At 38.1% G+C, this 18,283-nt stretch overlaps 2 protein-coding genes across 2 annotated transcripts in view; one reads left to right on the top strand and one right to left on the bottom strand.

The window, feature by feature from the left end:
• CENPP (centromere protein P) overlaps positions 1–18,283 on the bottom strand; it is a 272,761-nt gene that overhangs the window by 172,007 nt on the left and 82,471 nt on the right. The gene's annotated exons all lie outside the window — the stretch shown is intronic.
• OMD (osteomodulin) lies at positions 3,105–13,099 on the top strand. Its single transcript, XM_001103677.5, has 3 exons — positions 3,105–3,374; positions 10,030–10,992; positions 11,888–13,099. Exons 2-3 carry the CDS (start codon positions 10,053–10,055, stop codon positions 12,211–12,213), a joined length of 1,266 nt encoding a protein of 421 aa, XP_001103677.1. The 5' UTR covers positions 3,105–3,374; positions 10,030–10,052; the 3' UTR covers positions 12,214–13,099.

Genomic DNA, 18,283 nt, shown 5'->3' with positions numbered 1-18,283 from the left:
CTAGATCACTAGGCATCAGCCAAGCTGGCCTGTCACCACTCTGATACCAACTTGGCTTGCCCCGTCACCATATTCAGTTCTAAATATCTAAACTACCTAAAATAGTGTCTGCCTACCCTTTTAAAAATATTAATAGGCAGGGCATGGTGGCTCATGCCTGCAATCCCAGCACTTTAGGAGGCTGAAGTGGGCAGACTGCCTGAGGTAGGGAGTTCGAGATCTGCCTGACCAACATGGAAAAACCCCGATTCTACTGAAAATACAAAATTAGCCGGACATGGTGGCACATGCCTGTAATCCCAGTTACTCGGGAGGCTGAGGCAGGAGAATCGCTTGAACCCAGGAGGTGGAGGCTGCAGTGAGCCAAGACAGTGCCACTGCACTCCAGCCTGGGCGACAAAGTGAGACTCTGTCTCAACAACAACAACAAAGATTAACAGATGTTATTTTTTAGAGCAGTTTTAGGTTCACAGCAAAACTGAGTAGAACAGAGACTCCCCAGATCTCTTTCTTTGCTGAGTGTCCTTTTTCTGGTACTGTGCAATGCTCCAGGCCCATCTCCTACTTTCCTTGCTCCAGTCCTCCTGGAATCAGCCATTTCTCCAAGGAGCAGCCCTGGTTCCTTTTACTGGAAAATGATGTTAGAAACCAAGATCTGGGCTTTGACTGTGTTTGCTGCTGCTTAAAACGTTCCTGCTTGTAGGCTCTCTCAGCCAACAGAGCAAGGAGGTCTATGTGTGTACTATGTATATATAACATAACTACATTTCCCTTTTAACCAGCTGCATTAAGCTAAATATGAGTTCATACTGATGTCTTCAACTCTAATCTATTACCACATGGATCACTGTCACCACCTCACCTCGCTTATTTATTTGTAACTCCCACTCCAACAGTGAGACACTCGGCTCTCACCATCTGCCATACCATAACTTAATTGTTCCATTCCAGTCCCCACATACAGCGATGCCTGAACTGTTGACCCGTACCCCAATGCCTCATTTTTATCCCTTTACCTTGCATTATTCTCTTCCATCGCACTCTACCTTGTTTATATGCTGCATTTTATGATTATTTACATTTATTTTCTGTTTTCCTTCTCTGTAACAACAGAGAATTTCACTGCTGAGTCCCAAGCGCCTAAAATTTGCACAAAGTAGGTGCCTAATAAATAAAGTGGAACAAATGCACAGAAAATTGTAATGCTTATATTGTTAATTAAGCAAGTCTCAGGAGGGCCTTTCCTAGCCAGTCCTATGTCACTCAGCTTTGAGATACTGAATCTATTTCAATCAAAGTATAATCATAGCACATAATTTACACTTTTCAACAATTCAACTCATTTTCTCCCCAACTGCTACAATTATAACCACTTAACTAAAACAGTGAACTATTACAAACTCATATCGCCTATTTTTTCCTTTAAGGCCTGACTCTAACCACCACCTCCCTGCATTCCCATCCCTTGCCACCTTAAACCTCCTAGATAGACATTGCCAATCAGTTTAAATTTTCTAGACATTTTTTATTCTGTGTGCTCTAATTACCTACTGATAATTTTTTCTCACATTTGTTAAAAACATGAATAACAATCAATATTGTAAATCCAAATCACAGAGTTAATGAGAAGTTATATAAACATTAGGCTGTTGATTTTAAGTTAATCTTCCAAAAGGACCGTGAAGGCACATAAAACCGTTTTTGAAAAAAGTACACAGATTTGTTCTCTTTTCCTTAGTGAAAGCTTGAGTTTTAAGAACAAAGACACTAACAGAAAACATATGGAAAAGATCAGTAACAAGATGGAATCTTGGCTCAAATGTGGTCTGCCACGTTTTTCATACCAATGTCTCCAATAATAGACTAGATTTTTAAAACTGCCAAAGCATCACTTGAAACACTGTATACTTTTCTTAAATGCAAAGTTTAACAAAATAAATCTTGTGAGTTCTTTGTAAAAAGCTAATGGAAAACACTTTTTTGAGGAAACAAAACGAACTCCAGGATTCACTTTATCTTATTAGTTTGTAAAAGCTTAAGAATTCCCCCCAAAATGAACTCTGAGTCCACTGCCAAAAGACACAAGTCAACTCTCTGTTTAGAATACGAAAACAGTGTAAAAATTAAACATTAAAAACAGTTAACTCTTACTAATCAGGAGAGACAGCTCTATGAAATGAAGAAATTTTCCAAATCTACAAAATGAAGGCAATAGCTATTGAGCAACATAAGCTTTTCATTCTATTTCATTCAATACTACAAAATTATTTTGTGCAATACTAAAAACAGGCAAATTGGAGATATACCTTTGGAGTGCAACCAACTGACTAATTTTATCTCAAAGGATATTAGAAGGCATTCTAGTGGGTACATCTGCAAACAAGAGGAGAAATGAGATAGCTGATAAAAATGAGGATGTAAGCCTTTGTATAGAAAAGTTATATACTTAATCTGTGTAAGCAACAACAATCCAGTGCCTTTTAAAAATAAACCGAATGCAAAATGTTATATGTTTCTAATCCTGATTCCTTGTTTTAACAAAGTACTGATGTGAACCTAGGTGTTGAACAACCAAGCGACTCAAGAAATTTTGAGTTCCAGGACAGGCGTGGTGGCTCACGTTTGTAATCCCAGCACTTTGGAAGGCGGAGGCGGGAGGATCACCTGAGGTCAGGAGTTCAAGACCAGCCTGGTCAACATGGTGAAACCCCATCTCTACTAAAAATACAAAAAATTAGCCGGGCGTGGTGGCTCATGCCTGTAATCCCAGCTACTTGGGAGGCTGAGGCAGGAGAATCGCTTGAACCCAGGAGGTGGAGGTTGCGGTGAGCCAAGGTTGCACCACTGTACTCTGGCCTGGGCGGCAAAGTGAGACTCCACCTCAAAAAATAAAAAAAGAAATTTTGAGTTCCACCTTAAGTTGCTGAGACACTGGAGTTCCCTGTCACAGTGGGCCTTAATTTGAAGAATTCTTTGGCATGAAAATGAAAATAAAAACAGTAATCAGTACATGCTGTTTCATTTAGTTTTGTTTGCCTTTCACATTAGAGGAAATTCTTGCCACACCTCAAACCAAAATTAAGGGGAAAAGAAAGAAGCCAGCCACATAAATCTGACCAAGAACACAAGCATCTTAATTTCAGTCCACAAAGTTTCATGTCATGAAAAGAAATACATAATTTTAATTCAACCCAAGTGTTTTCCAAGAAGATTGTATTTGCTTAAATTGCTACAGTAATTCAAGAGACAGCCCTGTCTGGACACAGAGTTACTGTGGATTTTTAAGAGACTCAGTTAAAGAATTTAGGAATTTCTGATTCATTTAAAGGATTTACAAATTCATCAACCCCTGAAAACTAAAGCAAATTGAACAGGTATGATAATAAAATAATTTTCAATTTTTTAAGAATGTATTCCTACTGTTAAAATTTAAAAAGTATATTGGATTTGCTTAATATTAAAATAGACTGCATCTATTATAAAAGCACATTTTTTGGAAGCAAAATTTGGTAAAAAAGTTACATTAAGCTTTTGATTAGGCAAAATGTACAAGTAAAGTAGTATAATGAGTTTAACTTTCTCATTTAAGATTTACCCAACAAAAAATCTTTGTTTAGGTTTTTTTTTTTTTTACTTTGAATGAAAGGAGAGATTCTCATGTTAAAGGAATCAATCTCTTCCTCTTCCTTAGGTCTCTTTTTCTCTATGAATTATAAGTAACAAAGAACCAGCTAATGCCTTTGAGGCATACAGCTGAGCAATGCTAGTGATTCCGGTTGGGGGGTTGATGGGCATTTGTACAAATTTCACTCAAGATTTCCTCCAAATTTCTCTACTGACTAAATCCCTGATATAGAATGTTTGTCTTTTCATTTACTTCTTTCTCAAAGGGAAGATACAGATCCTCTGTCTAGTCTACTGAAGGATCTAGTTACTTTGGGTTTTAGTTAATTAAGATTTAAATGTATTATGGCTAAAAATAACTGAGGTAATCGTACTTTTAATAGCAAAAGAATTTTACAAAATTAAAATTTAGAACTTTTTTGGAAAAATCTAAATTATATAATATTTGCTTTCTTATATGCTAATTTCTATGGCATACAAATAAAAACAATTATGTCTTTAACATAATAAAATGTTATGAGGCTTTTACTTTAAAGTTTTCCTGAACAAGTAAATTATACCTCATTAGTAATTTCAATTAAAACTTTTCTTGATGAACACATAAGTGCTTTTCTCCAAGTAAGAGAAACGTTATGACACAGATGCTTTTATTGCTATAATATGAAAAATTCACATTGAAAACTGGTAATATATATATTTTACTTTGTTCCATTCTTTTTCACATTTGTTATTTTCCTACTACACAATGTACTAGGAAAGTGAGGAATACAGTATATTGTGATGAAGAAATATTCAATAGAAAAAGGAACGGTCAAGCTCTCATGAATATGTTCATTTGAAGAAATTACCATGGTGAAATAAATGTCTAGGAATAACCAACATTAGTGGAGGGAAGCATTTGCAAGACTTAACCTATAGCTTATTAACCTAATCATTCATCCAACAAATCTTTGAGCACTTATAACACTGCATTGTACTAGATTCTGTTAAAAGATATCAGGAAATGAGATGATCGACAATGAAGTATACAATACTGCTGTGAGTTATCCTATAGAGAACAAGGCATAGATCGTAGAATGTGAAAAGCAGAAGTAACAAAAATATGTTTAGCAAATGACTGAGAAGAGATTAGTTGGGGAATGAAAAATTTGGATAAAATAAGCGATTGTTGTAACATGGGAAATCATCATGGGGAAAGAGTAAGAGGCATAGAAAATAATGAGCATATAGATGAAAACAGGATGGATTTCAGACCAGAAAACTGCACTTAATCAAAGGGAGTGGGACAAGATTGTACTACATGGTTAGAAACGTGGAGGGAGGAGGACAAGGATGTTTAAGATAAGTTCAGGTTTAGAAGACAAATTGTTCCTCAAGGAAAGACTTTCTTCTTAGGTGCTCACAAAGACCGAAAGCAGACAACATTAAGAATCTCTTTATTTTCAAAGACGCCCCAATCATGATGTCTTGATTCAAGGCCTTCTTCTTTTTTCCCCAAAAATTTTCATAGTTGTTCAACAACAGACTCTAATTCTCAAATGTAAGGTTGCTAACTGATGATGAGCTAATGTTCTCAACAAAAGGATAAAAATCAAGCTGAGTTTTCAGCCAGACGCAGTGGCTCACACCTGTAATCTCAGCACTTTGGGAGGCAGAGGTGGGCGGACCACCTGAGGTCAGGAGTTCGAGACCAGGCTGGCCAACATGGCAAAATCCTGTCTTAACTAAAAATACAAAACAGTGTAGCCAGTTGTGGTGATGCACACCTGTAATCCCAGCTACTCAGGAGGCTGAGGCACAAGAATCACTTAAGGCTGGGAGGCGGAGGTTGCAGTAAGTGGAGATCGTGCCATCGCGCCCCAGCCTGGGTGACAGAGCGAGGCTCTGTCTCCAAAAATAAAAAGTTAATATGTTGTACTATAATGAGTACAAGAAAATATTATAAAATTATATGTAAAATATCATCAATGAGTATAAAATGTATCGAATATTCTATATCCATTCCTATTAATCTCCCAAAGTCTTAGTCAAATGATGTCTACAAAAGACTTTCCCGTCCCTCTGTAGCTGAGGTAAGCCGCTGGCCCCACAGCATTGCCTGTCTCTGCTATAAACAATATTACCCTCTGCCTTAGATTAGGGTTCACTTTGTTGTCTCTCTCTCTTCCACTAAGCTGTTTGCTCTTTACAGAAGGGACTATGGTTTCATGTCTTCTTCATTTCTGTATTCTCCACCAACTTAGCATAGTGCCTCACCGCTAGAAATAATTCAAGATAACTATAAACTGATATAACCCAATCAAACTAACTACTAATATTTGTAAAGTGCTTCACTAAGCATGTTCACATATGGTAAAGTAGTAGGTGAATAAGCATTTCCAAGCAGACCCACTGGGAGCTTCCAGCCCAGCAAGGAGAGCCTGCTCTGAACACTGCCCTTTGGTATAAGACCGTAACTCCTTAATTCTATCTCCTTCCAAGATTCTCTACTTTTTCACCCGTGAACACTGACTGTAGTGTGAAATCACAGCCTAAATATGTTAATTCATTAAATTAAGCATTCATTCCCAGAGTGCAAATTCCTTAGGTCAGAATTTAGGCCCTCCAAGGCCAAGTGTGGTGGCTCATGCCTGTAATCCCAGCACTTTGGTAAAAAAGTTACATTAAACTGTTGATTAGGCAAAATGTTCAAGTAAAGGCTGAGTGGGGGGCAGACTGGTTGGGCCCAGAAGTTCATGACCAGCCTGAGCAACATGGCAAAACCGTGTCTCTATAAAAAAAAAAAAAAAATAGCCAGATGTGGTGGCACGCATCTGTAATCCCAGCTACTCGGAGGCTGAAGCAAGAGAGTCACTTGGGCCCAGGAGATGGAGGGTGAGCAAAGAGTGCACCACTGCGCTCCAGCCTGGGTGACAGAGCGAGACTCTGTATCAGAAAAAAAAGTTAGGCTAATCCCTTCAGATCTGGATTTAATAGTCTTATTTTGCTCCTTCAAGAGTTAACTAACCACATACCCCAAACACATCACCATCTGTTGCTTCTATGTTTTTGCTTATCTCTTCTATCTAGAGACCTTCCTCCTCACCTCCCTCTATGAGAACCTCAACACTCCTTCAAAGTCTAGGTCAAATGCCACATCTTCCACAAATCTCACAGAACAGAAAGAAAAGTGGATGTAATAGAGTTGCACAAAGAAACGTCATGAGTTTCAAAAGCACATACTGTTAAAAAAAAAAAAAAACCATTGCTATTTTGGCATTTTTTTTTGGTAGGGATAAATATAAGAAAATAGAAATAAATGATATCTTGATCCTATTTTCTCGACTTAAAAAAAAGAAGTAAGGTCATCACCCAAAAATAATAATGGGGAATGAGTTATTAGAGACTTGAGAGAGGAAAGTTACAAAACAGTAGCATAGAAGAGAGGGAAAGAGGATGGTCTAAGGAAATGCAGCAGGACAGCACTTGAGGTTAGTGGTCTTGAATTGAGAGTGAGACCAGTCACCATGCTCCTGCTTTTCTTTAGTTACAATCAGCTGTGACAGTCAGGCTGTGAGTAGGTGGAGAATTGGAGTAACCAGAGTTGGAGTCTGGCAGATTGAAGGAGCCAGAAAGTTTAGGGCATGTGCAAAAGAGCAACGATAGTGATGAACTATGGGGTCTAAGTTGGTAAGAAGGAACCGACAATGTTGGCAAGGATGGATGAGGGACAGTGAAAAATAGTAGAATCAATAGCTGAGGTTCCACTGAAATTGAAGAATTATTGCAGCTGGAGTTACTACATAGAGATAGTGGTCTGAGTGTGGAATACTCAAAATGGAGAGTATGAAGGGTTCCAGTAAGAGCAATGACAAAACCCAGGATGCGGGCGCATGGGAGCAAACGGTGAGGAAGAATGAAGGAGAGTATCACTGCAGGAAAAGAGCTCAAGGGTCTCTGACTTCACCTGAATAACTACTTCAAATCCCAAATACACATAGTAGTTACATTTATACATTTATAATTTCTGACAAGAAAAGAACAAGAAACTGAGATGTTTCTTAACCTTTCTCAAATGAGGTTCTGTCAAAGAAAATAACTTAAGTAATTATTCTCTCAATTATACCAATGATGAAAAATAGAACCATTCTAGATGAACAGGAGATAAGTCATTTCATTATATGCAACAATTTTTTAGGAAACTCATTCTCTCATGAAATCCTGGATAGGAAAAGTAGAAAGGTCTCAGAATAAAAGAGGTAGGATTTTTTTAAACATTTTCCCTAAACGATACATTCATTTCATCTGGACAGCAGTTTTCAACATGCAAAGTACTCGTACATGCATAGCTCATACAATGCTAACAACAACCAGGTGGGATAAGCAGGCAAGATATGACACAAGGAGGCTGGGTGCAGTGGCTCAGCACTTTGGGAGGCCAAGGTGGGTGGATCATGAGGTCAGGAGTTCGAAACCAGCCTGGTCAACATGGTGAAACCCCGTCCCTACTAAAAATACAAAAATTAGCCAGGTGTGGTGGAGCGTGCTTGTAATCCCAGCTACTGGGGAGGCTGAGGCAGGAGAATTGCTTAAACCCAGGAGGTGGTGGCTGCAGTGAGCCAAGATCACACCACTGCACTCCAGCCTGGGCAACAGAGCAAGACTCCATCTCAAGGAAAAAAAAAAAAAAAAAGACACAAGGCAACATACAAGATAAGCAGATAAGCAGCCAAGGTATAATTCAGCTATAATTGCAATTCTTCTTTTATTGATGAGGCAAGAGGCAGATATGTTAAGTGACAGAAATGAAATGTAGGTTTCAGGCTTCTCATCTGGGACACAACTGACCCTTCCCTAGAACTTCAAGTTTCAGCACCGAGTGTTCATTGTGAAGTGTGCCCCCTTGCAATCCTGCTCCACACAACATCCTCCTCCTGCATTCTGCTGCACATGTATCTGATTCTCCACCAGACTTTAAACTCCCGGGAGACAGGGACAGTGTGTTTTTAATAATATTTGTATATCCAAAACTTAACTTAAATCTATTAATGGAAAAAAGGAAGCTAGGAAGAAAAATGTAAAGACACTTGAATTTTGTAGAACGTAAACATTGTACGTCTTTAGGATTTAAAGTAGTTATTCAAGCAGAGTCAGAGACTAAATAATTGGATTCCGGAAACTGTTTCATGAGGAAAATTTGATGGTGCAATTAGTTTTGGACAGAAAATATTAAAAGGAAACATGAATACTATTTCTAAATATCTGAAATTATCACATAAAAGGGAGCATTTCATGTTCTTCTGAAGGGCAGAAAACAAATAAAAGTTGTAGAATCTCCCAGGCAAAAGCTCTCTAACTAAAATAAAGGTCTCTCCTCCCCCAGGCAGTGACCATCATTAAAGGATCAGGTAATTCCAAAGAACACCCAGCATTTATAGTGGAGGGATCAGACTGTAGTTGAATGATGTCATGCTATCATCATAGATCTATACTCTAGTAAGCAAGATAAACTGGGACTCTTAAAAGATGGTTACTTGGTAGAAAGTCTAGTATACCAGACTTTTGACTCGAGTTCAGTGTAATATGTGACTTAAAAAAAAAAAAAATCTCGGCCAGGCATGGTGGCTCACGCCTGTAATCCCAGCATTTTGAGAGGTCAAAGTGGGTGGATCAACTGAGGTCAGGAGTTAGAGATCAGCCTGGTCAAGATGGAGAAACCCCGTCTCTACTAACAATACAAAAATTAGCTGAGTGTAGTGGCACGTGCCTGTAGTTCCAGCTACTCGGGAGGCTGAGGCAGGAGAATCACTTGAACCGGGGAGGCAGAGGTTGAAGTGAGCCAAGACTGCGCCACTGCACTCCAACCTGGGTGATGAGGCAAGACTCCACCTCAAAAAAAAAAATAAAAAAAAAAAAAAAGAGAAAACAAAGAAAAAAAAATCTCACCTCATTGGTACTTAAACATTAATTTTGGTTTGAGGCTGGGCGTGGTGACTCACACCTGTAATCCCAGCACTTTGGGAGGCTGAGGCTGGAGTATCCCTTGAGGTCAGGAGTTTGAGACCAGCCTGGGCAACATAACGAAACCTTGTCTCTACTAAAAAATACAAAAATAAGCCGGGCATGGTGGCGTGCTCCTGTAGTCCCAGCTACTCGGGAGGCTGAGGCACGAGAATCGCTTGAACCTGGGAGGCAGAAGTTGCAGTGAGCCGAGATCATGCCACTGTACCCCAGCCTGGGCGACAGAGGAGACACTGTCACAAAAAAAGAAAGAAAAAAATTTTGGTTTGAGCACTGCCCATTCTTTCTGGATATTCTTTTATATACAGACATAGGTATAATACATTTCACATAACTGTCAATTTATACAAAGCGTATTGAGTTTACTCACTTTCTCCACAATGTTTCCTTTTCTCCTTGCAATAGAAAAAAAGAAGAAGAAGAAGAAGATGGGTTTTTTAAGTCCAATATTTGTTATTTTCTTCTTTCTTGGAGTCAAAGTACATTGCCAATATGAAACTTATCAGTGGGATGAAGACTATGACCAAGAGCCAGATGATGATTATCAAACAGGATTCCCATTTCGTCAAAATGTAGACTACGGAGTTCCTTTTCATCAGTATACTTTAGGCTGTGTCAGTGAATGCTTCTGTCCAACTAACTTTCCATCATCAATGTACTGTGATAATCGCAAACTCAAGGCTATCCCAAATATTCCGAGGCACATTCAGCAACTCTACCTTCAGTTCAATGAAATTGAGGCCGTGACTGCAAATTCATTCATCAATGCAACTTATCTTAAAGAAATTAACCTCAGCTACAACAAAATTAAATCTCAAAAGATTGATTATGGTGTGTTTGCTAAGCTTCCAAATCTACTACAACTTCATCTAGAGCATAACAATTTAGAAGAATTTCCATTTCCTCTTCCTAAATCTCTGGAAAGACTCCTTCTTGGTTACAATGAAATCTCCAAACTGCAGACAAATGCCATGGATGGGCTAGTAAACTTGACCATGCTTGATCTCTGTTATAATCATCTTCATGATTCTCTGCTAAAAGACAAAATCTTTGCCAAAATGGAAAAACTAATGCAGCTCAACCTCTGCAATAACAGATTAGAATCCATGCCTCCTGGTTTGCCTTCTTCACTTATGTATCTGTCTTTAGAAAATAATTCCATTTCTTCTATACCCGAAAAATACTTCGACAAACTTCCAAAACTTCATGCTTTAAGACTGTCACACAACAAACTACAAGACATCCCATATAATATTTTTAATCTTCCCAACCTTGTAGAACTCAGTGTTGGACACAACAAATTGAAGCAAGCATTCTATATTCCAAGAAATTTGGAACACCTATACCTACAAAATAATGATATAGAAAGTATGTAGACTTTTATTGTGTTTTAAAGAGAGAAAGAATGGAATTCTCATCTTTTAAGGAAAAAAATATTTAATAAGCTATGCTTTAGACATTGTGGAAAATGGTTGTTTTGAAGTTGCTTGAGGGAATGGCAGAAATTTGCCCCAGAGAAATGTGTGCTATTCAGTTTATAGTCCTTTCTATTAAATTGTATTGCCTTAAATATTGAGAAATAGGCTGGGCACAGTGGCTCATGCCTGAAATCAGAGCACTTTGGGAGGCTGAGGCGGGTAGGGTGAATCACTTGAGGCCAGGAGTTCGAGGCGAGCCTGGTCAATACGGTGAAGTCCCATCTCTACTAAAAACAAAAAAAATTAGCCAGGCATGGTGACGTGCGCCTGTACTCCCAGCTACTTGGGAGGCCAAGGCATGAGAGTTGCTTGAACCCGGAGGTTGCTATGAGCTGAGATCATGCAACTGCTTTCTGGCCTGGATAACAGAGCAAAACTGTCTCAAAAAAAAAATATATATATATATATATATGTGTGTGTGTGTGTGTGTGTGTGTGTATATATATATACATAAAATATATATAGAGATAAATAATAGAGTATATGAAGAAATATGAGTATCCTAAGTAGTGAGATTGTAGATAATTTTTTTGAGATTGTTCTACTAGGACTTTATTAATCAGAAAAGCCAATGAAGCCATATATATTTTGGTAATACAAAACTCATTTATAATTTAATTTTCTTCATTTTATTATTTGATTAATGTAAAAAAGAAATCTAATTCAATTTATAAGTATTTTAATTAATTATATCCCATGCAACATAAAATCTAACACAGAATTATGGTCATAACGATGGATTATACCTTATAAAGCAAGATTAATTTTTAATTTATTTCTTTCAGAGATGAATCTTACAGTGATGTGTCCTTCTATTGACCCATTGCATCACCACCATTTAACATACATTCGTGTGGACCAAAATAAACTAAAGGAACCAATAAGCTCATACATCTTCTTCTGCTTCCCTCATATACATACTATTTATTATGGTGAACAAAGAAGCACTAATGGTCAAACAATACAACTAAAGACACAAGTTTTCAGGAGATTTCAAGATGATGATGATGAAAGTGAAGATCACGATGATCCTGACAACGCTCATGAGAGCCCAGAACAAGAAGGAGCAGAAGGGCACTTTGACCCTCATTATTATGCAAATCAAGAATAGCAAGAAATCATGTAGGTATACACTTATGACTTCACAGAATCTATACTTAATATAGTAAATCTAAGTAAACATGTATTACTCAAAGTAATATATTTAGAATTATGTATAAGATCAGAATTGAATTTAAGTTGGTGACATCTGCATCATTTCATAGGATAGAACTTACTCAAAATAATGTAAATCTTTAAAAATATAAATTAGAATGACAAGTGAGAATCATAAATGTTAATGGTTTCTTACACTTTTTTAAAATACAGAAATATCATGTTAAAAAAAGCGAGTGTATCATTTCTATTAACAGTAATTTTTCTAAAAATGAGGAAGGAAGTAGCATTAGCAGTAAAGACCCAGAGGTCATGACCTTTTTGATCACTCTGAGGACAATATTTGAATGACAGGAGGGCATATTAATGTAATAAGCATTCATTTAAGGAATAGACCATTTTCTTTGACCTCTTCTCCGGAAAAGCTTTCACACTGGTGTTTGGGATCTCATCATTACGGCATCCATCCCGCTATCTCACCACACAGTGCATAGAATAATATTTTTGATTTGTAAGAGGCCATTCAGTTACTAAGGACCCAAGGCATACAGATTCACAAAATTAACTAATCTTTTTGCCTCAAAGTACCAAAACAACAAAATTATAAAGCTGCATTTGGACAACTAAAAGACACAAACTATCTCACCGCAATTGGTATTTTAGCAAATTTTAGCAACTATCCAAAACAATGTTATTGTGTTGCATTTTAACTGGGATAAATGTTTTTGTAATAAATACAACCATAGAAAGGCTTCTTTGTTACAAAATGATTTGCAAAGAAATAACTGCTTTGTTCACAAGATTAAATGTTGGCAAAATAAAGTTCTAATGATAATATTAAACACTTGATGCTTATCAGCCAATATCTACAGTAAAGCTAAAATTGAATACAGTTCCTTTATAATTTGAATGACAGGTTTTAACACCTTTAAAACCTTAAAAATCACTTTTTCATTAATGTATTATTTTTAAGTATTTGAAGTGTGCCTTACAATGGTGATTATCTAACTGCTGTGATGAACTCTCTTGATATACCATGCTAACGTTTCACAGAATTTCTCAGATAAGGGACAGATAACAATGTAGGGCTGCCTATACAAATGATAACAATTCTGACAATATGCAACAGACAGACAAGTCAAACTATATTTCAGAAGTAGTTTTCAAGCTTTCAAGTCTTTTTTTTTTTTCTGGGAACACCCGTTTAAAGTGAAGTCTTTAATGCTGTTTATATCTTTGAGGAGATTATTAGCATTATCAGAACCAGAACACCCATCTGTTCCCAGGGACAAACTCAAGAATCCAGGATGAATATGAACAAGACTCCATTCATTCATCTAATCAACATTCACCAAGTCCTTTCTTATATAGGGCTTGGCAATAAGGGATCAATAAACAAAGTACGACGTGCAACTATGATGCCACGATATGGGCAAAGCACACTTTCAACAGAGTTTAAAAAAAAATCTTAAGGCCTACCTCCCTTTTCTTGCAATTTTTAAATACAGGGTATAAATTCAAACATTATGAGTTAACATGTGGAAAATACTATGAGTGTTTTAGAAAATAAAGATAAGACAATTTCTAACCTAGAGTAATTTAAAGCCATTAGGGAAACTCAAATAGATGAGATACCACTACGTGCTCACTAGGATAGCTGAAATCAAAAGGCAGACAAATAACAAGTGTTGGCAAGAAGTGGAAAAACTGGAGCCTTCATACACCTTTGGATGTAAATGCTGCAGCTGCTTTGGAGAGCAGTATGGAAGTTCTTTAAAAAGTTAGTTATATATGGCTGGGCGCGGTGGCTCACGCCTGTAATCCCAACACCCTGGGAGGCCAGATGTCCATTAATGGATAAACCACCCAAATGTCCATTAATGGATACACAAAATGTGATATATCCATATAGTGGAATATTATTCAGCAATAAAAAGTAATGAAGCACTGACATATGCTACAACATGGATAAACCTTGAAAACATTACGCTCAGTGAAAGAAGTCAGTCGTAAAAAGACACAAATTGTATGATTCCATCTATATGAAATGTCCAGAACTGGGAAATCCATGGAGACAAAGACTATTGGTTGCCTAGAGCTGGGGAGCATAGGAATGGGGGAAAGTGAGAACTGCTAATGGGTATATGGTTTCTTTTCTGGAGTAATGAAAATATTCCAAAATTGACTGTGGTGATGGTTGTACAAATCCAAAAACACTAGGCACTATTAAGTTGTATACTTTAGGCTAGGTGCAGTGGCTCATATCTGCAATCTCAGTGCTCTGGGAGACCGAGGTGGGAGAATTGCTTGAGGCCAGAAGTTCAAGACCAGCCTAGGCAACACAGTGAAAACCTGTCTACAAAAAAATTAAAAATTAGCCAGGCATGGTGGTGCATGCTTGCAGTCTTAGCTATTCGAAAGGCTGAAGCAGAAAGATTGCTTGAGCCCCGGAGACCAAGGTTGCAGTGAGCCATGATTGCGCCTCTGCACTCCAGTCTGGCAATAGAGTGAGACCCCGTCTCTTAAAAAATAAATAAATAAATAAAAATAAAAATAAATTAAATTATGTACTTTAAAAGGATGAATTGTATTGAATGTGACTTATCTCAATAAAACAGTTATTTGAAGAATTTAATAAAGAGAAGATCAAACAACTCACTCTAACATAAGGAAGAAATAAAATGCTAAAGTGGCAATAACTATGAAAAACTGTATAAGCACAGACACCATAACTTTCACATCTGGTGAGGACCTGGAGAACTAGTTGAAGGCTCCCAGGAAAAAGTTAATGTGTGGCAGGAATTGACTGGCAAAAGTGGAGAGAACAAGCTCCTGACGGGGGTAATTGGTAATTACTTGTTTCACTTCTTGCACAGTTTAAAAGATTGAAAACCCTTCCTTTTTCAGAGCTCTGGAGTTTCAATTTGTATCTCCTTCTAAATGAATAAAAGAAAATACATTTCAATTCTCAAATAACAGCCTTAGCAAATAATAAAATTGCAATTCAAATTTAGCAGTTCTGGCCTGGCATGGTGGCTTACACCTGTAATACCAGCACTTTGGGAGGCTGAGGTGGGCTGATCGTTTGAGCCCAGGAGTTCTAGACCAGCCTGGGCAACATGGTGAAACTCTGCGTCTACTAAAAATAGAACAATTAGCCAGGCACGGTGGCCCATGCCTGTAGTCCCAACTACTTGGGAGAATGAGGTGGGACGATCATCTGAGCCTAGCAAGTGGACGTTGCAGTGAAATGAGACCACGCCACTGCACACCAGCCTGGGTGTCAGGGTGAGATCCTGCTTCAAAAAACAAAAACAAATTTAGCAATTCAAAACAAGGAATCTGGCCGGGCGCGGTGGCTCACGCCTGTAATCCCAGCACGCTGGGAGGCCGAGGCGGGCAGATCACGAGGTCAGGAGATTGAGACCATCCTGGCTAACACGGTGAAACCCCGTCTCTATTAAAAATACAAAAAATTAGCCGGGTGTGGTGGCGGCGCCTATAGTCCCAGCCACTGGGGAGGCTGAGGCAGGAGAAAGGCGTGAACCCGGGAGGCGGAGCTTGCCGTGAGCCAAGATCGCACCACTGCACTCCAGCCTGGGAAACAGAGCAAGACTGTCTCAAAAAAAAGAAAGAAAGAAAGAAAGAAAAAAGGAATCTCATACAAGAGCTATGTGGGTATAAAGCATAACAGGACACTTTTAAGCTAGGTGACTTTGAGTGAATTATTTAGTTTGTATCTTTCTTTGTTTAAAAAAAAAAGATGGTTTCCATATGGTCCTTATAAATAATAGATACAATAAAACACACAAAGTGCACATGAGTTGCAGGTATCAAGTAAACAGTAAGGCTCACTGTAGCACATCTGGCCAGCAGCCCCCAGATTCAGATGCTGCACACTCCTGGGTGCTCACACTGTTTTTCCTGGCACACAAAACAGAGTAAGCATCTCTTTGGGTTCCTTCCAACATTTTACTCATACAAAAGATTAGTGGACAAGAGAGACTATGAAGGGTTTCATTAGGGTGCTTAAATCATGTATCTCACAACTTCACAATCACTATTGGATACTGCAGCTTTTCAAAGCACCATCGGGACGGCCCACCAGGGTGAGGATGGCAGGGTTCCCTCCACCCCCTCACAAGGCACTGGGTTGCTGGCTTCCCTGCCCCAGAGTGTGGTCAAACTCCTCCTGTTTATTAGCAAGAACAGTTTAACTCTGCTCTGGCTCCTCCCTCTAAAAGTGCATATAAATAAACGCATCCCACGTCCACTAGCTCAGGGCCCAATGAGGAGACAGATTAACAATCACTTTTTGGTACTTGAAAATGCCTTAACTCAAACCTGCCTAAGTCTTTTTATTAAAAACAAAACAATGAGGCTGGGCATGGTGGCTCATGCCTGTAATCCCAGCACTTTGGGAGGCTGAGGTGGGTGAAACACGAGGTCAGGAGATTGAGACCATCCTGGCTAACATGGTGAAACCCTGTCTCTACTAAAAATATAAAACATCAGCCGGGCGCGGTGGTACGCACTTGTAGGCCCAGCTACTTGGGAGGCTGAGACAGGAGAATTGCTTGAACCCAGGAGGCAGAGGTTGCAGTAAGCCGAGATCGCACCACTGAGCTCCAGCTTGGGTGACTGAGCGAGACTCCGTCTCAAAACAAACAAAAAACAAAACAAAACAAAGAAAAACCTCAATGCTTTCCCTGGGAGACAATGAATAAAGTATTTTCTTCAAATAGTACATCAAGACTGCACAGTTACCTATCAGAGGTACAGACTAAACCAGTTAATTTGATATTTACAGCAGGAAATAAAAATGTGAACATTCATTTATTATTTTTCTCATTATACTACCAAGTATTTAGTTATGTTAGCTAATAGGCTAAACTGTAACTATTAACAAATAAGCCCAAGTTGCACTATAAACCCAAGTTTAATTAACAAATATAAATGCAAAATGAACATATATTTAACTTTTAGAAAGGAAATTTTAAGAAGGATACTTCATAAATTTGTTCACGATAATACTGGTTGAGAATGTTCAGTCAATGTTTAAGTATTATCTGAAACATTACACATTTTCACTCGATTTCTCAAGCTTGGGAGCACTAAACTAAAATACAGATGTACACTTAACCAGCTCCATGAGGTAAAAAAGAAAATAGAAGAAATAAACCTTGTCTGTTCTATATAATTTTTCTGTTTTAAGAATTCATATGTCCCCAAGGATGGCTAGACCTAAAACCCTGGTTTCCTGATTCTAAATCCATTTCTTCTACATCTTGGAAATAAAGCATAAGAGCAGCTGGAAACAAAATTAAATCATAACTGCTAAACATCTGAAGTTTCTTATATGTTCCAATATCCTAAATAGATATAACTATGCCAAGTTATAAATCTGCCTAGTTGTAAATATCGTAACATCATGGACACATCTTGCATCACTTTACATGTTTAGGTTATGAATTCACTATACAGAGATTTATGTACTACTGAGAAAAACTAAATTAACAAATAAGATATAATTTTAACATGAGTTCTTCCTTACATTGAGTCATAATTCCTCTCCATATAAATTTGACCCTTTAGTCTGGGAAGTAAAATACATGGGTTCTCATATTTCTTGTTTGAACAAACAATTAGGCTTCAAGCATAAGTATGAGATTTAAGATGGAGATCCAAACCACAGACTTTCCACAAAATCCAGAATGCTGTATTTAAAAGGGTCTACGTGTATCTAATAACTCAGCAGTTCTCAATAGCAATGATTTTGCTTCCCCAATCCCCACCCATTAGTGGACAGCTGGCAATGTCTGGAGACATTTTTGGTCACCACAAAGTGGGGGTGGAGGTGGGGTGCAACTATTAGCATCTAGTGGGTAGAGGGCAGAGGTACTGCTAAACATCCTACAATGCACACAGGACAGCCCCCACAACAGAGAATTATCAGGTTCAAAATGTCAATAGTGCAGAGGCTGAGGAACTCTATAGTAACCAGATTCAATAGATAAAAGTTCAAT

Source organism: Macaca mulatta, chromosome 15 (genome assembly GCF_049350105.2).
Source record: "Macaca mulatta isolate MMU2019108-1 chromosome 15, T2T-MMU8v2.0, whole genome shotgun sequence".
Taxonomy (NCBI): domain Eukaryota; kingdom Metazoa; phylum Chordata; class Mammalia; order Primates; family Cercopithecidae; genus Macaca; species Macaca mulatta.
The sequence above is the reverse complement of the archived record's forward strand: the minus strand, read 5'-3'. Positions and strand labels throughout refer to the sequence as shown.

Coding starts and splice junctions, on each gene's coding strand:
- OMD (XM_001103677.5), top strand. CDS start 10,053: ATGGGTTTTTTAAGTCCAATATTTGTTATTTTCTTCTTTCTTGGAGTC. Junction 10,993..11,887: donor ACAAAATAATGATATAGAAA/GTATGTAGACTT, acceptor TATTTCTTTCAG/AGATGAATCTTACAGTGATG.